Below are 21,152 nucleotides of genomic sequence, written 5' to 3'. Positions count from 1 at the left end.
AGATCTTGAAGAGGAATGCAAACACCATTTAGATCTTTAAAAAAAAAAAAAAAAAAAGAAGAGGCCAAGATATGAAATAAGTTTTATTTTATTAAACCTCTCATGGTACTTGGGTTTTGTATCAGATTCTTCAATCTGGTACTTGCTGGTACAATGTCTCATGATGGTTTGTTTCAGGATCCAGACAACTGTAAATAAAAAGAGCTTTTAGAAAGGTCTTAACACTGCAAATGTGAAACAAGACTTTATAGACGTATGACAAGTTAATTTATGTGATAGTTTTAATGCAAGACAGCCATTAATATCCCAAAGAATTTGCTTAGTTTTATTCAAAGGAGATTACTTAAAGATGCCTTCAAACACAACAGCCCACGACTGCTTAGCACGCAGTAACAAGGAACTCGGAACAACACTAAAAACCATTTTTTCAGTAGCTTGTGAGTGTCTTGTACCTGGCTGGTGAAAAAAGAAATTTTAGTTTATGAAACACTTCATCTGCATCTTCTGTCTCAAGCTTAGGTTCAGAAGGTACACAACATTTACTTTATTTGCAAGTCAGCCTGTCTCCTCCTGCAGTGTCCTGTATTCCTTTAGCAGTTAAAATTCTTAAATTATCCCAACATCCTTGTACTCAACTTCAGAAACAAACCAATGTACACAATGTTAAATAGTTGCCCTTGTTAAACTGACCTTTGTTTACAAGCATTTACACACAAACTACACAGAAGACCTTTATATATCAATTAAGTGCTGATCACTGTTTTTTAGTGAAGTCAGTGTCCAACCAGGAGGAACATTAAGTCTAAGAAAGTCTTCTCCGTAAATAGCTGTAAACCAGTCTGTCATGCTAGGTCAGTTGGTTTTAAATTCTCAGACACTATAATAAGTAGCATGCACAGCGTAGAATACAGCACTTAAGTATTTCTCCATACAGTAGCATAATACCAACTTGGTGAGAAATGGAAAGTGGCTGTCAAGAGACCTAACCCAACTTCAGTTTTACGATACCTCTAATGATGCCTTTCACAAGCACAACTGCATCCCGGTTGGGAACCTGCTTAACCACAGCCTTGTTAAAGTAGATAAACCTTGTCAAGTCCCCAGACCGAGTGACCATCTCTACATGGAAGATGTACAATCTGTGTAAGATGATACCAACCTATTAAAGAGTTTTACTCATCTGCCTGCTGTACTGTTCCTTTCTCGGAGACATAGATACCGTCCAAGAATTTCCTGATATCCTTGTTCTTGACCGTAGTGGCTTGCTGGATCAAGGCAGCTACAGACAAAGCAAGACCATTAGCACAAAGCAAGAGGTCCAAGCCAACACATCGCCTTTGTTTTAACTAACAAATGAAACTGTTCTAACAGTTCTAACGAAAACAGAACGCATTTCACTGAGCCCATCTTGGCAACTCAGGGCAGTGGCAGTTTATCACTGCACACTCGTACAACTGAAAAGCTGAAAAGTTTGGTGCCAAAGAGGCCATCGACACTGACACACACAAAAAAAAAGCTTCTATGGACTTATATCTTTAAGTTTAGAAAAAGCATAAGAAACTACGAAAAGCAATTACAGGGACCAGAGAAAAAAAAACCTGAGCTGTCATTTACCTCAGGGTTTGAGGAAACAAAAAAAAAAAAAAAGACAGTTTGCTAAGCTGACGTCTTCAGATAAAAGCAGCCATATCATTGCATCTTCCCACACATCTATGTCACAAACCTGAATTGGAGACCAATTCAATGTCATTCCCTTCAAGGATCAGCTCATCTTTCTGGGCTTGAGACACTGCACAGGAAACACCTACAAAAGGAAAACGCACAGTCTTCATCATTGGTGAAGACACTAAGCATACCAAAAAAGACCCCACCAGTATTCATGTCCCGTCCCAATTTACAGAACTAGAAAGTAGTATTCCAGGCAATAATTAGCTTCCATGATTTTAAAAAGAGTCTCCTAAATCCCTTCCAGGATTGTCCTCCCTCGCACAGCTTCAGAAACCAATGATTAGCGCAAGTCATGCTCCAGATTGAAAGCAACTAAGTGATACTCCTACTTAAATGTTACTACATTACAGCACTAATCACTATCACTGTGTGCAAGTCAAAGATTTTGCCAGCATGGCTTTGTCAGCTAGGTGGTGCCATTTTCCACATTCTTACATTCATTAAGACAAAACTGGATTCACCCTAATCAAGAGTCATTAAAAAACATCACTGCTCCCTGGTATGTCAAGAACCATATTTATACTAGCAACACTAGGACCTTCAAGAGTCTATCTAGAAACTTGCGTTTGCAAGGAGAACAACACAAGTAAGCATCTACAGTTTGATCTATTTAGTCAATAGATTTTAAGCGAGCACTTCGCTATCTTTGAAGTAAATTCTGACTCATGAAAATAAAATACAATAATCAAACCCACCCTTAATATCCCACAGTAAATCAAAGTCAAAGCCACCATGAGAAACCCCACACTTTATCTACCAGTGTTTTTGGACAAGTCTGATGCTTTCATCTAAAGCCACCCCAAAATACCATCAGTCACAAGAAACATCCTTACCCATACCTTCATCAGAAGTGGAACTGACAAAAAAATTGATATGGAAAGTTTTTCCTACAATCTCAAGGTAACCATTTATGACATGTTTCATCTTCTCCTTTTGAAGTTTAACAAGCTCCACCAAATGCCTATCCTGCTAGATATCTTGCTAAAACTCCCAAGTATGCAAGACATAAACCCAACAACTAAGATAATAATTTCGAAGTTTATCATATGTGCTCCTAGACAATGAGGAAATTCAAAATACGAGAACGTTTCAAAGACCAAAAATAAGATGTGGTGTGAGACTAGCTCATGTACAATGTTTAAAACAGAAACACAAATCTAAAATTAAGCACCTGCAGTTTACCAGCTATGGACACTGTTGGGATCTCACTATGACAAAAGTAAACACTGGGCCCCTTGTAACTCATATTAAAATAACAAGCTCTAAACTAGTTATTGGCTAGCTCTCATCACAAAAAATAAAGTACAAAAGCACTATTAATTATAATTCTAAACAGTCACAAAGGTACCATAAGATCACATAAATTCATGAAAGGCAGATGCTGCTTCAACAATCATTCACCACCTCCTGTATCAGCGGCAGTACCCAAAGAAAACAGTTTAGAAACCCGAGTTAGAAATAGTAAAGTACATCTCCAGATATGCTCACCTGGCCTCATACGCACTCTGCGAATGTACTTCTCTCCCAAGAAGTTTCGGATTTCCACAAGTGAGCCGTTATCCTGTATAACTACGTTGATTGGGAAGTGAGCGTACACTGATCTCATCTTGTAACGAAAGCCCTATGATAAAGGACATCATCAGATATTGAAAGCAGAACACGTCCATAAGGTAGAACAGATGCAATAAGCTTACTGGAGCAATCTAAACCCAAGATATATTGAAAATAGTTTCTTAACAAGGGCAAGACACTAAGCCCAAGAGACATTCATGCTTTCTTCCACCCACAGAGCATATTTGATAGCCAGTGCAAGAAAAAAAACATAAAAAGAAAGAGAGAAAGCAAGCTACATCTTGGATGCTCAGAAAAGCTCTCACTGAAGTAAAAGTTTGCTTAGTAACAAAAATGACAGGAGATATCCTATTTCAAAACAAAACTCACCAGTGTAACACCCTTTATCATGTTCTGTACATGGCTGCAAATTGTGCGAACTGTTGCCAGCTCCTTTCTGTTACCCCACCACTTGTCCACACGTAGCTGCGTAAAAAAATAAAATAAACAAAGTTTTCTGCTACACTTCAAAACTAAAAATTAAACATTTTTGTGACAAACTTAGAGTGAAAAGTTCAGATGAACTACTTAAAAGCCCACCTAACAAAAGCACATAAATACTTTGTTTCTTTGAAAGACTACTAAAAGCCCACATAGGTCAAGTCTTTTACGTCCTAACCCCCAGAGGTGTAAGAAATGTTTCTTTTCTTCATGTCTTGCTACTAATAAATCTCTAAAGAAGTTGGGATAGATATTCTGACATCTTAAGCTGAAGGATGCGTTATCAAATGCTAAACACTGAACAAGTTGTTCCAAAGTCAGTCTCCTACATATAACATATCAACTATTTAATGAAACGACGTGTGTGTCCCCAGTGTTTTAATGAAACATGAAATGCTTGTGAAAAAGCAGCTGACATCTGCCATTCTTTCCTTTTTTTTGTAGTTTTTTAAGGCCATACAAAACATTATGCATGTATTTAGAAAATATCTGCTCTCCTGATATAACTTGCCAATTCTAGAAATTAAATGTAGAAATTTAATTTTAACTAGCTAAAAATTAGCCAGTTTATAAAACATAGATCACAATGATCAACGCCTTTCCCAATAACTATCTGACTGTAACTACAAAAATCAATCAATCAATCACTTGAAGTGAACAAATTCACTCCAACGCATCACAGAACTGCAAGACTTCCATAGTGCCCGACCAGGTCCCAAGATTCCATGAGACCTGCCTCTTTCAGAAAACACAAAAGTAAGTTAAAAATTAAATAACATACCCGCAGCTAAACTTTTTGGCTCAATCTCCTACACTAAGAAGTTGTTTTTAAGCTAATTGAGAGGTGGGGTTGCTCAGCCTGAAGAAGAGAAGGCTCTGGGGAGACCTTATAGCGGCCTTTCAGTACCTAGAGGGGGCCTACACGAAAGATGGGGAGGGACTCTTTCCCAGGGACTGTAGTGACAGGACAAGGAATAACTGTTTTAAAGTAAGAGTAGTTTTACATGAGATATTAAAAAGAAATTCTTTACTGTGAGGGCGGTGATGCACTGGAACAGGTTGCCTAGAGAAGCTGTGGATGCCCCATCCCTGGAACTGTTCAAGGCCAGGCTAGATGGGGCTTTGATAAACCTGGTCTAGTGGGAGGCGTCCCTGCCCATGGCAGGGGATTTGAAACTAGAGCATCTTCCAACCCAAACCATTCTATGATTTTATGGTAACGACCATAAAATCATAAACTCAACCATAAAATCAGAAGCGACCACTGCAACACTCACCTTCTTGTGTTTCTTTCCCAGGAGGGAGAGCTCCACATTGATGTGGTTAAAATCCCGTCGCAAGGTTCCTCTGGGGCCTTTTACAATGACCGTCCGGCCCTTCAGTGAAACACTGACTGCAAAGCAAAGACAAACGCACGTCAATCAGCTGCAGGCTCAGCACCGCGAAACAAACGCCTCCCGAACGCAGACCTACCTTGCTCGGGGATGTCAACGGTCTGGTTACTGAGAATGGTCTTCATCCTACAAAGCACAACCGAGAGAAGCTGCAGACTCGCAAAGCAAAGCCCTTTCCTGGTCCCCTTCCCGCTCCTCCCCATGGGAACACCCAACTACGGAGAGCCCCCCCACCCCCTCTGGCACCCCCAGGCCGCCCGGGCGCCGGGCTCCGCTGCCAGCGCCCAGACATCCCGCCCGGGCGGCCGAAGGGCGGCGGCCACAGCGCCAACGCCACAGCGGGGCCCAGCCCGGGCCTAGAACCGCCGGGGATGGGAGGGGAGCTGGGGCAGGCGCCATCCCGGGGGCTCCCCCATCGCAGACGGTGGCAGGAAGCGGCGGGCGGTCCCGGCGGCGCCCCGGGAGGCTGCCCGGTGCCCGGCGGGGCGCTGAGGGGGCCGCCCGCGGCCGATGGCTCCGGATGGCGCCGCCGGCCCGGCCTCACCTGGCAGCAGGCAGCGGGGAAAGAGACAGCGTCTGACGTCATCGCGTACTTGTAGTCACCTCAACGTCATGACGCCGGGGTTGCCGTCCAGGAGGCAAGGGTAGCTGAGGCCCGACGCGCGTGAACAGAGTGAGGCGGGTAGGGCCGAGCGCCGAGAGGATCGATCGGACCGATCGGACCGGTGCAGTGGGCGCCGCCATGTCGCTGCTGCCGCGGGGCCGCTGCGGCGGGGCCGCCGCCGCCACCGCCGCCCGGCGGCTGCTGCTGGGGCCCCAGGGACGGGTGAGTGGGCGCCGCGTCAGGGTCGTGTGCCGCAGCATAGGGGGGTGGACGACGGGCTGCCGAGCGGGCGTCGCGGCCCGGCGGAAGGGAGACCTGGGGACGGTCCCCCGGTGATGGGACGGGGGGATCGCGGCGGCTGAAGGCGGTGCCGTTGTCCGAGCGCGTCTCTTGATGGCTGCGGGTCGTGGGGCGTGACGGCCGTGGTGGTTCCCCGCGGACAGCGCCCAGGAAAGGCTGTCCCCAGCAGGGCACCGGCTGTGTCGGGGCGTGAGGCGGCCGGGGGCTGCTGTGCCGCACACACACACGGGAGGGGGCGCGGGGGAGAAAAAGTAATAGAAAACTGAGGCAGGGATCCCATCCGCTTCAGACCCCGCCTCTGAGAGCCCGACTGGTGCTGCCTTTGCGTCGAAATAACATCATAGAATCATAGAATCGTCTAGGTTGGAAGGGACCTTTCAGATCATCTAGTTCAACCATCAACTTAACACTGACAAAAACACCACTAAACCATGTCCCTCAGCACCACGTCGACCCGTCTTTTAAATACCTCCAGGGATGGTGATTCCACCACTTCCCTGGGCAGCCTGCTCCAATGCTTGATAACCCTTTCCATGACGAATTTTTTCCTAATATCCAGTCTAAACCTCCCCTGGCACAACTTGAGGCCGTTTCCTCTTGTCCTATCGCCTGTTACTTGGGAGAAGAGACCAACCCCCACCTGGCTACACCCTCCTTTCAGGGAGCTGTAGAGAGCGATAAGGTCTCCCCTCAGCCTCCTCTTCTCCAGGCTGAACACCCCCAGCTCCCTCAGCCGCTCCTCATAAGACTTGTGCTCCAGACCCCTCACCAGCTTCGTTGCCCTTCTCTGGACCCGCTCCAGCACCTCAATGTCTTTTGTGGTGAGGGGCCCAAAACTGGACATGGCACTCGCGGTGGGGCCTCACCAGTGCCAAGTACAGGGGGACGATCGCTTCCCTAGTCCTACTCGCCACACTGTTCCTAATACAGGCCAGGGTGCTGTTGGCCTTCTTGGCCACCCGGACACACTGCTGGCTCATATTCAGCCGGCAGTCGACCAACACCCCCAGGTCCTTTTCTGCCAGGCAGCTCTCCAGCCACTCTGCCCCAAGCCTGTAGCGCTGCGTGGGGTGGTTGTGACCCAAGTGCAGGACCCGGCACTTGGCTGTGCTGAACCTCACACCATTGGCCTCGGCCCATCAATCCAGCCTGTCCACATCCCTCTGTAGAGCCTTCCTACCCTCAAGCAGGTCAACACTCCCACCTAACTTGGTGTCATCTGCAAACTTACTGAGGGTGCACTGGATCCTCTTCTCCAGATCATTGATAAAGATATTAAACAGAACAAAAAGTCTGTTAGTTACTGACTTGGCAGCGTACCCGTTAATCGTTTCAACCTCCTGTTTTTCAGCCCCAAAATCTCAATCCATAGAGTGTTATTTATATACAAAAACTATATAACTTAGTTTGATGTCAAGATATTTTGGAAGAGATCGTGCTTTTTCTCTGTTTCACGTGACTTAAAATGAAAAAGAGCATTCATTATGTATTGAACATAAAGGCAATTGTGAAAAAGCTTACGCAAACTCTGTAAAGTGTACACTAACTATCAAAAGGACAAGCACTTACTTAGAATATAATACCAGTTCATTTATAATTCAATAAATTAGTGTTGCTTCTTTTAGGTGTCTGGGAGCCATGTGTGTAATCAGTACAGAATGTCCAGTTCTTTGCCAGAGGAAAAAAAAGACTTACTGCAAAATGGACCAGACTTGCAAGACTTTGTATCTGGAGATTTGTCAGACAAGAGCACATGGGCTGAATATAAAGGCAATTTAAAGCGTCAGAAAGGAGAAAGGTAATTGTGATTTTAAACAACTGTAGTTGCTCCCGTGCAGTATCTTGCATGTCTACTACAAAATGTCTACAGTGTATTTTTATTAAAATGTGTTGTACTGGCTTGCCAATTTTGCAATTTTTCAAGAAAGAACAAACACATTATTAACTTAAAATATGTAAGAAACATGAAGACGTGGTATTTTCTCATTTGAGTGCCTGTGCTGTGGCTTGTATTAAATTACAAATACACATCAGTAGGTGAGTGTACCTTACTTTGGTGTTGAAAAAATATTATTGATAGAGCAAAACAAACAAATGAAGATTAAATTAAAAAAAAATGCTTAAACGTCCATATTTCCAGTTATAAATTTGATCAGACTTTATGATAGCTGTGCGACATACGCTGCCATTAATTGTTGCTGTCTCCAGTGTGGCACTATTAAATCCCATTGGTACAGTTAACAATTTCAAACCTTCCAATGACAACAAACTCCTACTCTTGAAACCACATCCTACTCTTTGGGATGATGATAAACATGGAAGAGAGAAGTCTATTATGACTATGAATGATGTTAATAGTGTTTGCTCAAGGAACCTTTCCTAGTTGGCATCTGTAACAAATTAAAGTGGATCTATGAAATTAACGGAAGCTTACCATGTAATTTATTAATCTTTATGTTTGCTTGATGTTATTCAGGCTGCGACTTCCTCCATGGCTGAAAACAAAGATTCCCATGGGAAAGAACTACAATAAACTAAAGAATACCTTGAGAAGTTTAAATCTTCATACGGTAAATCTAGTTTTCCTGTAGAAATAAGGCATGTTTTACACATAAAAAATTATTTCTCTGTAGAGGACAGGTAGAAATCACATCTTGCATGATCTTCAACACTGAAACCAAGCCCAATGCTGATCCTTGTTGCCAGAGGTGAATTTTATCCATAAAGAATGAAGACAAATCCAGCAAAGTATTTCATGTTTTTCCTGCTGAGATTTTAAATACTAGGGTTTACTACTTGCATCTCCAAAGAGATCAGAAGATGCTATGTGTGACTGCTTTTAATGGAAATACAGACGATTTCAGAGTTATGTACATGTTTTGCATGAAAAGAAATTCTAGGAATATATGTATTTCATTAAATATACCTTCTAGGTGGTAAAAAGTGGTGGGTATACATGGAGAGCTTTTTTCCTTTTTTTTTCCAGACTAAGATCATGCTTTGATGAATCACAGACGTTGTGAACATTTTATCAATTTTTAAATTTAAAATGTTAATGACAATCTGTGCTAATTAATAAGGCAGTTACATGACTGAGGAGTTTCTGGAGTTGTGAAGTAGAGGAAGAGAAGGGCAGTGGACGTCAGGAAACAGTTCTCTTCCTAGCTATTCTACTGACTTCTTGTAGAACAACATGTAACTCTTTTTAATCTCCTCATTTATCGCGGAAGGAATTATGTTTTGTTTGTAGGCTACTGTTGAAATTGTTTATTAATATACTTTGCTGTAATAATACAGAAAAAAAGACAGGTACATTACTGTCTTTTAGGTATGTGAAGAAGCACGTTGTCCCAACATTGGAGAATGCTGGGGAGGTGGTGAATATGCTACGGCTACAGCTACTATTATGGTAAGCCATTAGCCATTTCTTAAGTATTCTAGCAATGTTTGATCTCTACTGTAGTGGTGTGGGTTTATTACAAGAAATAAGAGTCCTTATTATTTTGCTTAGTATTGGGATTTATCTGATCTAGCGTACACAGCTGAGCAGTAGTGATGTGTGCAATGTAAAGGTAGGAATGTCTTTCTTATTTCAGCTGATGGGTGACACATGCACTAGAGGTTGCAGATTTTGTTCAGTCAAGACAGCAAAAAATCCGCCTCCACTGGATCCCGAGGAGCCTTACAACACAGCAAAGGCTATCGCTGAGTGGGGCTTGGATTATGTGGTATTGACCTCTGTGGACAGAGATGGTTAGTACCTTGTCTCTCATCTTCAGCCTAAGCTCTCGTACACGTTAGATGGGGTAAACACAGATAAACATTTATCACTCAGCGCAATTGTTGGGGATTACCATTTTAAAGGAGTCAACAATGCTGAAACTTTGGAAAGTTTCTACATATTCTTAGTATTTCTCTATGTCTGGTGAAATATGACAGTGAAATGTAACACTTATTAAATATTAAGATATTGCAGTACTTTATTTTAACTTTTTTTTTCTCAAAATACATACATATAGACCATGTTCTATTATTTGATCAGAAAAAACCCCAAACCACAGACATTCATATACAATACCATTACAGAACTTCCTTCCAAAAACTAAACCTGGAATAAATTACACTTAACAAAACTGAAAGTTGCCTTTTTCTAAGGATGTAATAGCTGCTTTGTGGTGACATCACATAGGTGGGGAAAGCCATTGTAAAGGTTATTCAGTATACTTTGGTGGAAAGTCCAGTAGCTTCAAAGTGGCTTAGAGTACAAAAGCAATACTATCTATATATTTCAATTTTTGAAGAACTGTTTCTCAGACCAAAACCATAACCAGATAGAGCCATTCTGTGCTCAAGCTGACAGCGAACCTAGAGACAGATAAAATTCGGAGTAAACATTTGAAGTCTGCCCTAAACAATCACAGACTTTGTGCAGGACAAGGCTTGGTGGAATATCTGTTGTAAACCTTTGGCATAAGTGGTAAGATAAGACTGGGGTTTGACTAACATCTGCTTTATTAGTTTGCGTTTAAATTTGACTCTGCAGTTATTTTGTGGCTTTGCTGATAAGTAAATACATTTCTTGAACAGAAAGGTTAACTGAATAATTGAAATGCTTCTAGATATGCCTGATGGTGGTGCAGAACACTTTGCAAAGACAGTCTCTCATCTGAAAGAAAGGTATATTTTTAATGTATTACTATTATTATTACGACTTTAGAATGTGGTACTGCATATAGGTCAAAACTACCTTTAGCTGGATTATTCCAGGGGCCCTGCAAATACAAAAATCTGCTTTTAGTCTATCTATGTCCTTTTTTTCTTTTTCCCCCTCCTGTTTTTCATCTTTCTCATATAATGGCCCCCAAAACTATTTTGAATTTGGATGCATTTCCCATTTAGCCCAGGCTTATTTAAAGCTAAGCGCTGCATTATTTCTTTGACCGTGTGGCTGGTTTACTAGGAAATGAGCACATACTCCTGAGGTATGTTTTTTCTTGAAGCTTGGGGCTCAGACGCATTGGATTTAGGTAACGGTGTCACCGCGTGACAGAAGCAGCCGTGTTTCTCTTTTGGTGGTGATGAGGTTGCTGGGCATTTTCCCACCATGGCCATCTTTGCGATGGTGCTTTCCCGACCTGTTCCGCCTTCCCTCTCTGCCTCGGTGCCCTCTACGCCGTTTGACAGCGTATTTGTCTACCTGCAGGTTTAATTCGTAGAACCTCAGGGAAGCCTTTATCCGGTGTATCTTGGGGCTCCAAAGGCTCCTGCAGTTTTCCCCGCCTGCCTTTCTGAGCCGAAATCTGGCTCCTGGACATCAAAATGAGATTCCAGGGCAATAACACAGAGTTTTCTTATCCCCGTAGGCAGGATCATAGCTCTTCTGTATTTTGGATATTAAACTTAAGTTAACCTGCCACCAAGACACGTGAAAAATGACGTATGAACAGTGAATGTGGATGATTGAGAGGCTGTTGGAATCGCTTTTGTATTTATTATTTGGCTTTCATTCTGTTTCAGCTCACACCAGTGAAATCAGGCATCAAACACGTGACGCGTTGTTTGAATTGCGATACAAGTATTTGCAGAAATCAGTTGTTTTAGAAGCGTATCCCGAATTAACTTTTCTTATCAGAGCATCATTTATTTAACAGTTGGACTCGATGATCTTCAAGGTCCCTTCCAACCTCGATAATTCTGTGAAGTAATGTTTGGGGTTTTTTTTTTGCTCTATTGATCGCTATATTGACGCAAACCCCGCAGCCGTGTTTATTTTCGGCCTCTCCTTTTCCAGGAACCCGAAGATCCTGGTGGAATGCCTGACTCCCGATTTCCGAGGGGACCTTGCGGCCGTGGAGAAAGTGGCGTTGTCGGGGCTGGACGTGTACGCCCACAACGTGGAGACGGTGCCGCAGTTACAGCGGTGAGCACCGGCGGGGCGAGAGGGGGGGCAGGGACAGACGGGAACGGGTCCACGCACACGGGCCCCGCCGCCGGGGCCTTCCCTCTCGGGGACAGGGCCGCAGCCCGAAATGGCGGGGGGCGCGCGCTCCCAGCCTGCCGCGCGCCACGCCGCGCCCGCCCGCCCGCCCGCCGCCAGAGGGCGCCCTCTCCCCGCGCCGCGCCCCGTCCCCGCGGTCGGCGGGCAGGGGGGGCCGCGCCCCGGCCCCGGTCCTCGCACGCACCCCCAACCCCCCCCCCACGGCGGGGGCCGCGGGGGTGGCAGCCTTGGGGACGGGGAGCACGGCTTTGGGACTCAAACCAGCGGGAAACGCCCGGTCAGCGTCACGCCAGACGTCTTAAGTTGCCATTTTCGCTCTGTAGACGCAGAAGGCTGTTTTCTCCGCGTCTCTAACTTCTCTGCACCCCTTCCCCCCACCCCCCACCCCCCCCACCTTGTGCTGAAAATACGCAAAGGACGGTGCGTGATCCCCGAGCCAACTTTGAGCAGTCCCTACGGGTGCTGAAGCATGCTAAAGAGGTCCAGCCCGGCGTCATTTCGAAAACCTCCCTAATGCTGGGGCTAGGCGAGACAGATGAACAAGTATATTCCACAATGAAATGTAAGTTGGCGTGGAAATATATGCCAAAATTCACAGGTATGAATTTTATTGCATCAGAAAAAAATTGTGAGCATCTTTGCCTCTATGTGCAAATCAGTTTGTTGGTGCAGGAAATGTTTTCTAAGCTTTATGGGGGTGGGGGGGAAGTTCGGTTAAAAAAGATTGAACTTCTGAAATATTTTGTCTTCATACGGCTTTCAGATTCAATTTGACAGGTAGATCCAGCTCGTGTTGATTTCAATGGAAGTGGAAGCGATCTTTGTGTGACTATATTAACGTTCTTATCTTTGCAATACTTAAATAATGGGCTTGCAACATAGTTGCCTTATGGTGCATTCCATTTTAGAAATAGCAGACCTGATTGTTTAAAATAGTTTATTTCAGCTTACTTAGGTGCAAAAATAGTTATTGTCCTTGGAGCTGTAGCATGTTCTCATGTCTTCATGTAAATGTATATTTAAGAGGAGAAAATTTCACAGTGGTAAGTGAATGCAATGCGCTTGCAAGAAGAAATTCATAAATCCTTGGGCATTTCTCCCATATCCGGAAAGAATGTCTACCTGGTACTTTATTTTGTGTACAGCAACCCATATTGGAATGTATTGATGTAGTCTAGTTCTGCAGCTGTCCCACAGTCTGCACCGTAAAATTACAGTTCCTGCTTTTCCCACTCTTCGGGCCTGGCATTTCCTAGCCACAAGAGTCTGAAAGTTCAGATTTGGTGCTATTTGTTTTCAGGTCACTTTCATGGATGTATTCGGAGCCAAGCTTTACCCACCACATCCGTTCAGTTACTCTAATTTTGTTCCCTTTCCCTTCTCTGGGCACGAGTTAAAGAACACGTAAATGTGCTGATATCGAACCAGTTTCTTTACAGGACCGTGTCAATCTAAACAGAGATTCCAGGGTAGCAGTGAGTGTAATGCTGTAGTCTTTTCTTCCTACGTGACGTGGGGCAACCAGCCCAAGTAGACAGAAAATATGTGGAGATAGATATTCATGCAAAATCTGATTCCTCAGCCATCCCTTTGTTCAGAATACCCCGCTACCAACTGCAGTGAATGTAATTCTTCAGGCTAGCTGAGTATCAGGTGTCTGGATTTCCCTCTGTAAGTAGACAACCTGAGCTCGTTTGCTGTATATTGATTCTAGTACATAAGCAAATTTTAGCAGGCAAAGTTTATGAGATTCTGCAGGCATCAAAACTAACATCCATCCTAAGGGTGTCAAGCTGGCAAAAGATGTTGGCATTTTCCCCTGATTTATAGCTCTTTAGAATTGCCCACATGTTTTCAGCATGAAATCTCTTGAAACAGTGGAGAGGTGCCAACTGGATGTGCACGTGTCCATTTTTTTGTCAAACGAAGGCTCTGACCTGAAGACAGAATGAAAAGCAGCAAGATAAAAAAGATGAGAGCACGTCATCTCTGCAGCGAGACACGCGACTGCAGAGAGTGCAGCGCAGTGGTGTTCTCTCTAGCTTTAAACTAGACAGCTCAGGCCTTGCAGCAGCGTGGAGCTCACCATGTGAGACGTGGCTACGGCTCGTGGAGGTTGCAAGGTCCTTTTGCTGCGGAGCAGAAGGTAGCCCCCGCGGGCTACTGCGGAGTGACTTTGTTCAGACTTGAAAGGAGGGTGTTTTCTAATTGCTGACGATCCCTTGTGATCCTTCTGCCACTAACAGGGAATTTTGGTTTTACAGTATTGCGGGAAGCAGACGTAGATTGTTTGACCCTAGGACAGTACATGCAACCAACAAAACGTCACCTAAAGGTAAAAATGCCTTTAATTTACAGGCGATGTTACGGTCTGTACCTTGCATAGTCGAGTTTCCTCTTTCTAAGTTGAGGCTTGATACGCATCCTTACCTTAACTGTGGATGTTGGGAAAAATTTCGTTCCTTGTTTAACCCGATCTTCATCTGTTGTGTCCTCTTCACTAAAAGCTGACCCTTCACTCAGCTGTCTAATCCCTTCCATCTTCTGCAGACTTCCTACTGCTACTTGCTGCCGTTAGCTGGGGAGGCAGCTAGAGCTGAAGCTCAGTTCTGGAAAATGAGAATCTCAGTGTGTCTCAAACATAATGGCTCGAGCCAGCTCCCCTTCGCTATCTCATAGGCTCTCCCTTAATGGTGCCACTTCAGCTGGGGGAAATGAGCATTTTCTCCTTCTGTAATCTGTCCGGAGCTTGAGTCTCTGTCCTGTTCCTGTCTTTCACCAAAATAACTGTGAGTGAAGAGATTTGTAGGACTATTGTATTTTTTTTTTTTACTAACTTTGACATAAAAAAGGTTTGCTCGAACGGACCATTCAAAAACTGAGTGAAGAAAATGATAAAGCAACAATTAGAAATTAAATTCTAAACTTTTCAGCTGAATATGAAAAGGAAATAAAATTAATTCTTTTGGTAGAAAGCAGAGAGAAAATTAAGTTTGTGACTTGACTGCTGAAATTTTTGGAGTGTAAAATTTTGAACTTGCGATATAACTGTGTTTCATGTCACTACATGCTAGCTATAGCCATTTCCTTTGCATTAATACCTGCTCAAAATGAATTCTTTTCACCCAGGTTGAGGAGTACGTAACTCCTGAAAAATTTAAGTACTGGGAAAAAGTAGGAAATGATCTTGGATTCCATTACACTGCTAGCGGGCCTCTAGTGCGCTCCTCCTATAAAGCAGGTAAATTACTGAAAAGCATTAGATTCTTTAGCACATAACATTTTAATACATAAAATTAAAACGTTGACATAATACGCAACAAAGCTCACCTTAGCTCAAGGACAGCTCATATTGTCGTCCTTTCCTTTTTTTTTAATTATTTACACTTACTATCATCTATAGCTCATCTAAATACATCAGTATGACAGTAATTGGTATTTGTCCAATTGCTGTGCTTCTTAAGCTAATTTTCTGCCAAACCTGGTTTGTACTCTACTTAATGGGTGAGGCAGGAGAAAGGGTACCCAATTTGCAAGTTTTCCTTTACATTCTGCCTCTTGGACACTTCAGGGTTTCATGGGGCCCTTTGTTGTTTGTGATGTAATTTTGTTGCTTTAGGCAGAATTTATTTACAGTGCCCTAGAAATAATTAGATACGTTTATGGCAGTGCTTTTCCTGACAAAGCACGGGGTATGAAGTAGCAGCTGATATTAATAGAACTATTGTGTAGGTCCAACATCCTGCAAAACATCCTCTGCCCCAGAGGAGACTCACCTGGGGCACCTTGCTTCTCAGCCTGCTTTAACGCCAGCTCAAACGAGACTTATAGCAGGTCTCAATACAAGTTGCTGATACTTTATGAAACAGGAATTAATTTTTAATTGAATCACACCACTTTTGCCTGTTGGAGAGCACAGAGAAGCAGAGCTATTTCATAAAACTGGGTATGAGGAAAATCAGGATTTTGGGGTTGAAGGGGTTGTTTGGTGGGTTATGGGTTTTATTTGGGTTTTGGGTTTTTTTACATCCCTGCTGTATTGAAAGTGCTGTTATATAGAATTGAATTACTATAGAATACTGGTAAGAACAATGGTTTTGTAGAATAGAATACTCGCGTTAAATGAGAATGCGTATTGTTTTGCTTTATTTCATTGAAATATGTACAAACCATTTTGGTGCTTTTTTTTGCCTTTTAATTAGGTGAATTCTTCTTGAAGAACTTGGTAGAAAAAAGAAAGACAAAAGCCATCTGAAAATGAGAGTGAACCTATTTAAAGCAGCCAGTTTTAAGGATCCCTTTTTTCAGCATATAATTATACTCGGTTCCAGAAATGCAGAAGACCAGATGGTGGATGTATGAGTAAACTTACTGTCTGTCCAGAACACTTTTCTCTCACCAAAACACTTCACAGTATTTTACCTAATTCCTCCTGGCAGGGCTACAACTACTTCTGGTGTTCAGCAGAAAGTGAGAAGATAGAACTGATTTTGAAAGAGTGATGGAACCGAGGTGGAAGAAATGTAAGCTGAAAAAAAAAGAATGGACAGATTTAAGTAAACGGGTTTGATACTACCACCAATATTGGTGCAGTTGGGTACTTGTGAAGATTGCTGATAACTGGTAATTTGAAAGGTACTGGTATTTTGGTGTATCTTACCATTATGTAACACAAGTTTGCAGGGAATCTGGGAAATAGAGTTCTGAAGATTGTGTACACGATGAAGGACCATATTAGGGCTGTCTTGAACCACACCAGAGAAAGTATCAGTAATGCTCTTTCAAGAGATGGTATCTCTTATACCTGCACCTTAAGAAAATGAGCTACGCCATTCTGATCGCTAATGCTTTCCAGGTGCTTGCATGTGTGAGCCTTGGTCAACGCAAGGTATCAAGTTGAAGAAAACAAGAGCCCTTTCTGGCAGGACAGTTAACCTTGTGTAGATACCATATAATTTAAACCATATGGGAAATCAACGTTGGCATAGCAGCATAAATAGAGCCACCCCCAGTCTGGGTACATGACTATAACAAACCCCACTGAGTTGCGCAGGTGCTTCTTTGGTGTTGGGTACACGAACTGCTGCTATTCTGTACTGTGCTTCTACTCCACGGGTATCCTCTTCCTGTTAAAGGGAAGTTAAATGCCCCGTCTGAGGGTGGTTGTGCTTGATTGGTCTGGTTACCTGCCCCCTGGAGACCCGGTCTGGCTGTTAAACCGGAATGCAGAGAAGTGAACGCATCATAGATGAAATGGGGAATCCGTTCCGTATCGTACTGAGCTCAAGCAGAAATAAAAGCATGGCTTATGGTATACTAGCAGGTGGAAATTTGTATTCTCTTTACAATCATGATAGTTCAAAGTGCATCTCTAATAATTCTCAGTTGTCTGCTATGGACATCAGATACAGTTTTTGAACTGGCTTAAGCTGTATCTTCATGGAGTTATTTGGGAAACATGCCGGGAATTTGTTATCTGGTCCCAAACTCTCACCATGCAGGTAATCCTAGTGCTGGCTGTAGTACTTGTCTAAATTAGTCTATACAAAGAGTGGACCCTCGGCCCACCCCATACTTGGCAAGATGTTAGAAGTAAGGCAGCTAATTAGCAAGTTAATATATAGGAGAAACTTGGTATTGTCATGAACAACAAAAATCAGATTATGCCACTGAGGCCAGTGACGCACAATTGACACTTGACAAAATGAAATACTGCAGTTGGCTAATGTAGCCAAGCCTATAGAGACAAATAGCCTTAAACTAGAAGGAATGTACTAATTCAACAGTATAATGGAAGCGTAAATTAGGGGAAGAGAAACCTGAGCCATGAAGAACAGAGAAACAGAAATCTTAATAGCTGTACTTTTTAAAGGCAGAGATAAAGGCAAGGCTTCTTTTTATTTAAAAAAAAACCCACTCTAAATATTAAATAATAATAATAATTTTTAAAATTTTGATTAAAACAAAAAAGTCTGACCACTAGTCTTGGAAAGACCAGGCATATTGGGAGCCAAAACTGCCCTGCTTCAGCTGAAGCATGCTGAATACCAGAGCAGTGGAAGGTTATCAGCTACCCTATGGAAATCCAATACTCCCTCCACAGCAGCGGGCAGGGAGGGGCGCAACATTAACTCCCCGATACCCACACATTTAACAGCTGCCAGCCTTTATTAGAGGTTGCTGCTATAAATAACGGTTCTGACTTGCCTACGGAGCAGATTTAACAGAATATTACTGTAGCTTTTGCCAAGTTACTGCTCTTTCAGCATAGCAACACCAGAAATGGGGGAAAAGGAATTCTGAGCCATACAATTGTTATCAAACTCTGACAAGAGGACATTGCACAGTAATTGTCCATGACTTCTTTACAGTGAGAGAAATAACGCTTCTGGAAACACAGTCCAATGTTATTTCACGTTAGAATTTTATGAATTGCTGCTGGGGAATGGTTTGGGTGATGATCTCACACTTTTACACAACTGTCTGCCAGCTGGTACCAAGTTTCAGAAGCTATGTAAGCTATTTTCTAACTGCATGTTTTGCTGCGGTTTCTGAGGAAAGCAGTCACGGTGTGACTTCACAGATAGTTTTGTTTGTTTGAAGAGTCTTTGAGGATCTCTCACAATTTGTACTGTAAAAATTACCAGTCTTGAAGTGTTTTCCCTAGTTAAGAAGTCCTGCTTTTACAGCCATCTTCCTTCCCTATTGCCCGTTCAGTTTGTCCTGGTTTGAGGTAAAACAGAACTAATTTTCTGATTTGTAATTTTACTTTTTAGCTGGGCCTCTTCTAACTGACTAAAGCCTGAAATTAACAGCATATTGTTCAGAAACTGTTCACTCTCAGAGTGATAAGACCTGATTATACCAGGGAACGGTATGCACAGAGGCTCTTGCTTATACTTATTGCTATAACAACCAAGGTCAGGTAACTTCGCTGCTTGCCCCGTTAGAGGGTCGGAAGCGGAGAAGCGTAGAGGGGTCCCACCTGCAGGGAGGAGCAGACGGGACAGGTGACCCAAAACTGACCAACAGGGTATTCCATGCCATCTGCATCATGCTCAGTATAAAAGCTGAGGGATCAAAGGGGCAAGGCTGCTCTGGCTCTCTCTTTCTTCAATGGCCGACGTCGGAGGAGGACCCTGTCTGTTTGTCTGTCTTTGATCCCGATCCGAGCATTCCTGACTCTAGTTCTGGAATTCAGCTCCTGTCCATCGCTGACTGCAGTCTGGGACTTTCCCTGTGTCTGCTGGTGACGCGATCGTCATCCTGGGAGCTGGATACCGTTTTGTATATATTGTATACTTTTTTTCTCCTTTAATTTTTATTATTCTATTATTATTCTCTCTTATTTATTATTATTTTCATTAAAGTAGTTTAGTTCTTTTTCTAAACTTGTAAATCTCCTTATCTCTTCCTCTCCTCTCTGAGGAGAGAGGGAAGGGGAGGGCCATCTGTCGTTCTGATTGGCCAATCCGGCCGAACCCATGACAGTTTGTTTGAAGAGTCTTTGAGGATCTCTCACAATTTGTACTGTAAAAATTACCAGTCTTGAAGTGTTTTTCCTAGTTAAGAAGTCCTGCTTTTACAGCCATCTTCCTTCCCTATTATCCGTTCTGTTTTTCCATATCTATTTGCATCAAACTCTCACACAACTCCTAGTTACAAATGCAGCACAGCTTTCATGACTATCTCAGTTTTGTTTCTGATGAAGTTTTATGTTTAGTGACATTTTCTTTAATGTACATCAATCACTTCATTCCATCAGTTTGTTTCACAAAGCAGCCATAAAATATTTTAAGAAACATTAATCTTCCTTGCAATCAGGAAAACATCAAACTGAGTTTTGGGAATGATTTCAAGTTGACACAGACACTTTAGAAGAACGACTAGTCTTTTTCAGCATCATTACATCCATCTACTACACTGGGGTGAAGCATAATTAAATGTTACGCAGCTGACAAGGGAACTGCTGCATCTTCCAGTGACTTTAAGTCTTTAGGTTAAATCGACAAAGGCAGAGTGTTCATTTAAAGATAGCTTTGTTTGTTTTTTTTTTTTTTTTCCTACTTGAGCAATAATTCATAGTGGTGTCCCTCTTCATTTAAAGGAAAGATGTCAACTATTTATGCTTCTTCACTATGTGTGGCAACTTAACAGCAGTTGTTTAACTTCATAGAACTTCTCAGCACGGAACAGAAAAAGCAAGTAATGAAAACTGACTCCAGTATTCTTAAAGCAATCGTAGGTAACCCGTTATGCTTTCCTGCATTGTTTTACAATTCGTTTCAAACTTTAACTGTTGAGCAAGATTATAGCACTACTGCAAATTCCAGATCAACAGGAGAACCTCATGTGATAGAAGTGTAAATTTGTTGGCCAGTACAAAATCTCACCACTAACTACTCCTATACTGACTAGTCTTGGTCAAAAAATGTGTCTGTTCTATTCACTTGCAATATTCTTGGCTGTAACCAGACTGGTTTTAGCTGCACAAAGGGTTGAACGCGTACACAAAAGAAAAACAGTACATCATGCCTGGCACTTAGAATTTGTCTACGCACATCTTAATTTATGCCGTCTGTATCATACTAGTCATAGGTTTGTGTTAAAGATGGATTTGCTTCAGCTGTCGTGTTCACATTGTTGCAGTGAAAAGCAGTATTACTGTGGGATTGCATTCTATTAAGAACCCTATTAAAAAAGGGGTGTCAGAGCACAGGAGTCCATCACTCGTATTATGCAATTCTCATCAAGAATTACACGCTGTAAGATCCCATAGACAAAGACTCAGTAACACTAAAAGCCATCCCTTACACGCACTACTGAAGCCTTCAAAGCAGGAGTGCAAGTCATCTCCAATTCTTATTTCCCTGGCAACTGTAGTCTGAAGATGATGGTTTATGATTCGCAGTGCTGCAAAAGCTTCTGAAGCTCACTTTTTTAGCCTGTGATGAGGTTCTCCAGCATATATGCAAGGTAAATATTGCATTATCCTGGAAGCATGGTTCACTAGCAGCTGTTCAGGCTGGATTCATCCCACAATTCACATCCCACCAAAAGAATGTAGCCACCAAGA

General features: G+C 42.8%; 2 protein-coding genes across 3 annotated transcripts; one reads left to right on the top strand and one right to left on the bottom strand.

The window, feature by feature from the left end:
- Positions 1 to 70: 70 nt before the first annotated feature.
- On the bottom strand, positions 71 to 5,766 carry RPL9 (ribosomal protein L9). The gene is made up of 8 exons (XM_054202136.1): positions 5,719 to 5,766; positions 5,254 to 5,300; positions 5,058 to 5,173; positions 3,670 to 3,765; positions 3,217 to 3,349; positions 1,724 to 1,804; positions 1,160 to 1,279; positions 71 to 188 (listed from the first exon to the last, which is right to left on the bottom strand). The coding sequence occupies exons 2-7, from the start codon at positions 5,297 to 5,299 to the stop codon at positions 1,173 to 1,175; spliced, it is 579 nt and encodes a 192-aa protein (XP_054058111.1). The 5' UTR covers position 5,300; positions 5,719 to 5,766; the 3' UTR covers positions 71 to 188; positions 1,160 to 1,172.
- An 84-nt stretch (positions 5,767 to 5,850) lies between these two features.
- On the top strand, positions 5,851 to 20,792 carry LIAS (lipoic acid synthetase). Of its 2 annotated transcripts, XR_008466532.1 has the most exons (12): positions 5,851 to 6,000; positions 7,704 to 7,876; positions 8,555 to 8,648; positions 9,407 to 9,487; positions 9,675 to 9,831; positions 10,698 to 10,755; positions 11,870 to 11,998; positions 12,493 to 12,638; positions 14,341 to 14,411; positions 15,206 to 15,317; positions 16,279 to 18,680; positions 19,568 to 20,792. XR_008466532.1 is itself a non-coding variant. In XM_054202135.1 (11 exons), the coding sequence occupies exons 1-11, from the start codon at positions 5,917 to 5,919 to the stop codon at positions 16,329 to 16,331; spliced, it is 1,158 nt and encodes a 385-aa protein (XP_054058110.1). In that variant the 5' UTR covers positions 5,851 to 5,916; the 3' UTR covers positions 16,332 to 20,792. The 2 variants fall into 2 exon arrangements, 1 of the variants encoding a protein (XP_054058110.1); XM_054202135.1 differs by having other exon boundaries at positions 16,279 to 20,792.
- The last annotated feature ends 360 nt before the right edge of the window (positions 20,793 to 21,152 follow it).

Source organism: Rissa tridactyla, chromosome 5 (genome assembly GCF_028500815.1).
Source record: "Rissa tridactyla isolate bRisTri1 chromosome 5, bRisTri1.patW.cur.20221130, whole genome shotgun sequence".
Lineage (NCBI taxonomy): Eukaryota > Metazoa > Chordata > Aves > Charadriiformes > Laridae > Rissa > Rissa tridactyla.
Note: the sequence above shows the minus strand (reverse complement) of the source record. Positions and strands in the feature narration are given on the sequence as shown.

Excerpts from the sequence above, each read along its gene's own strand:
- RPL9 (XM_054202136.1), bottom strand. The coding sequence starts at position 5,299 with ATGAAGACCATTCTCAGTAACCAGACCGTTGACATCCCCGAGCAAG. Across the intron at positions 3,350-3,669 it reads TGATAAAGGGTGTTACACTG|GGCTTTCGTTACAAGATGAG; the intron begins GTGAGTTTTGTT and ends CCTTTATCATAG. Across the intron at positions 1,805-3,216 it reads CAGAGTGCGTATGAGGCCAG|GTGTTTCCTGTGCAGTGTCT; the intron begins GTGAGCATATCT and ends TTCCTTTTGTAG.
- LIAS (XM_054202135.1), top strand. The coding sequence starts at position 5,917 with ATGTCGCTGCTGCCGCGGGGCCGCTGCGGCGGGGCCGCCGCCGCCACC. Across the intron at positions 11,999-12,492 it reads ACGGTGCCGCAGTTACAGCG|GACGGTGCGTGATCCCCGAG; the intron begins GTGAGCACCGGC and ends AAATACGCAAAG. Across the intron at positions 15,318-16,278 it reads GCGCTCCTCCTATAAAGCAG|GTGAATTCTTCTTGAAGAAC; the intron begins GTAAATTACTGA and ends CCTTTTAATTAG.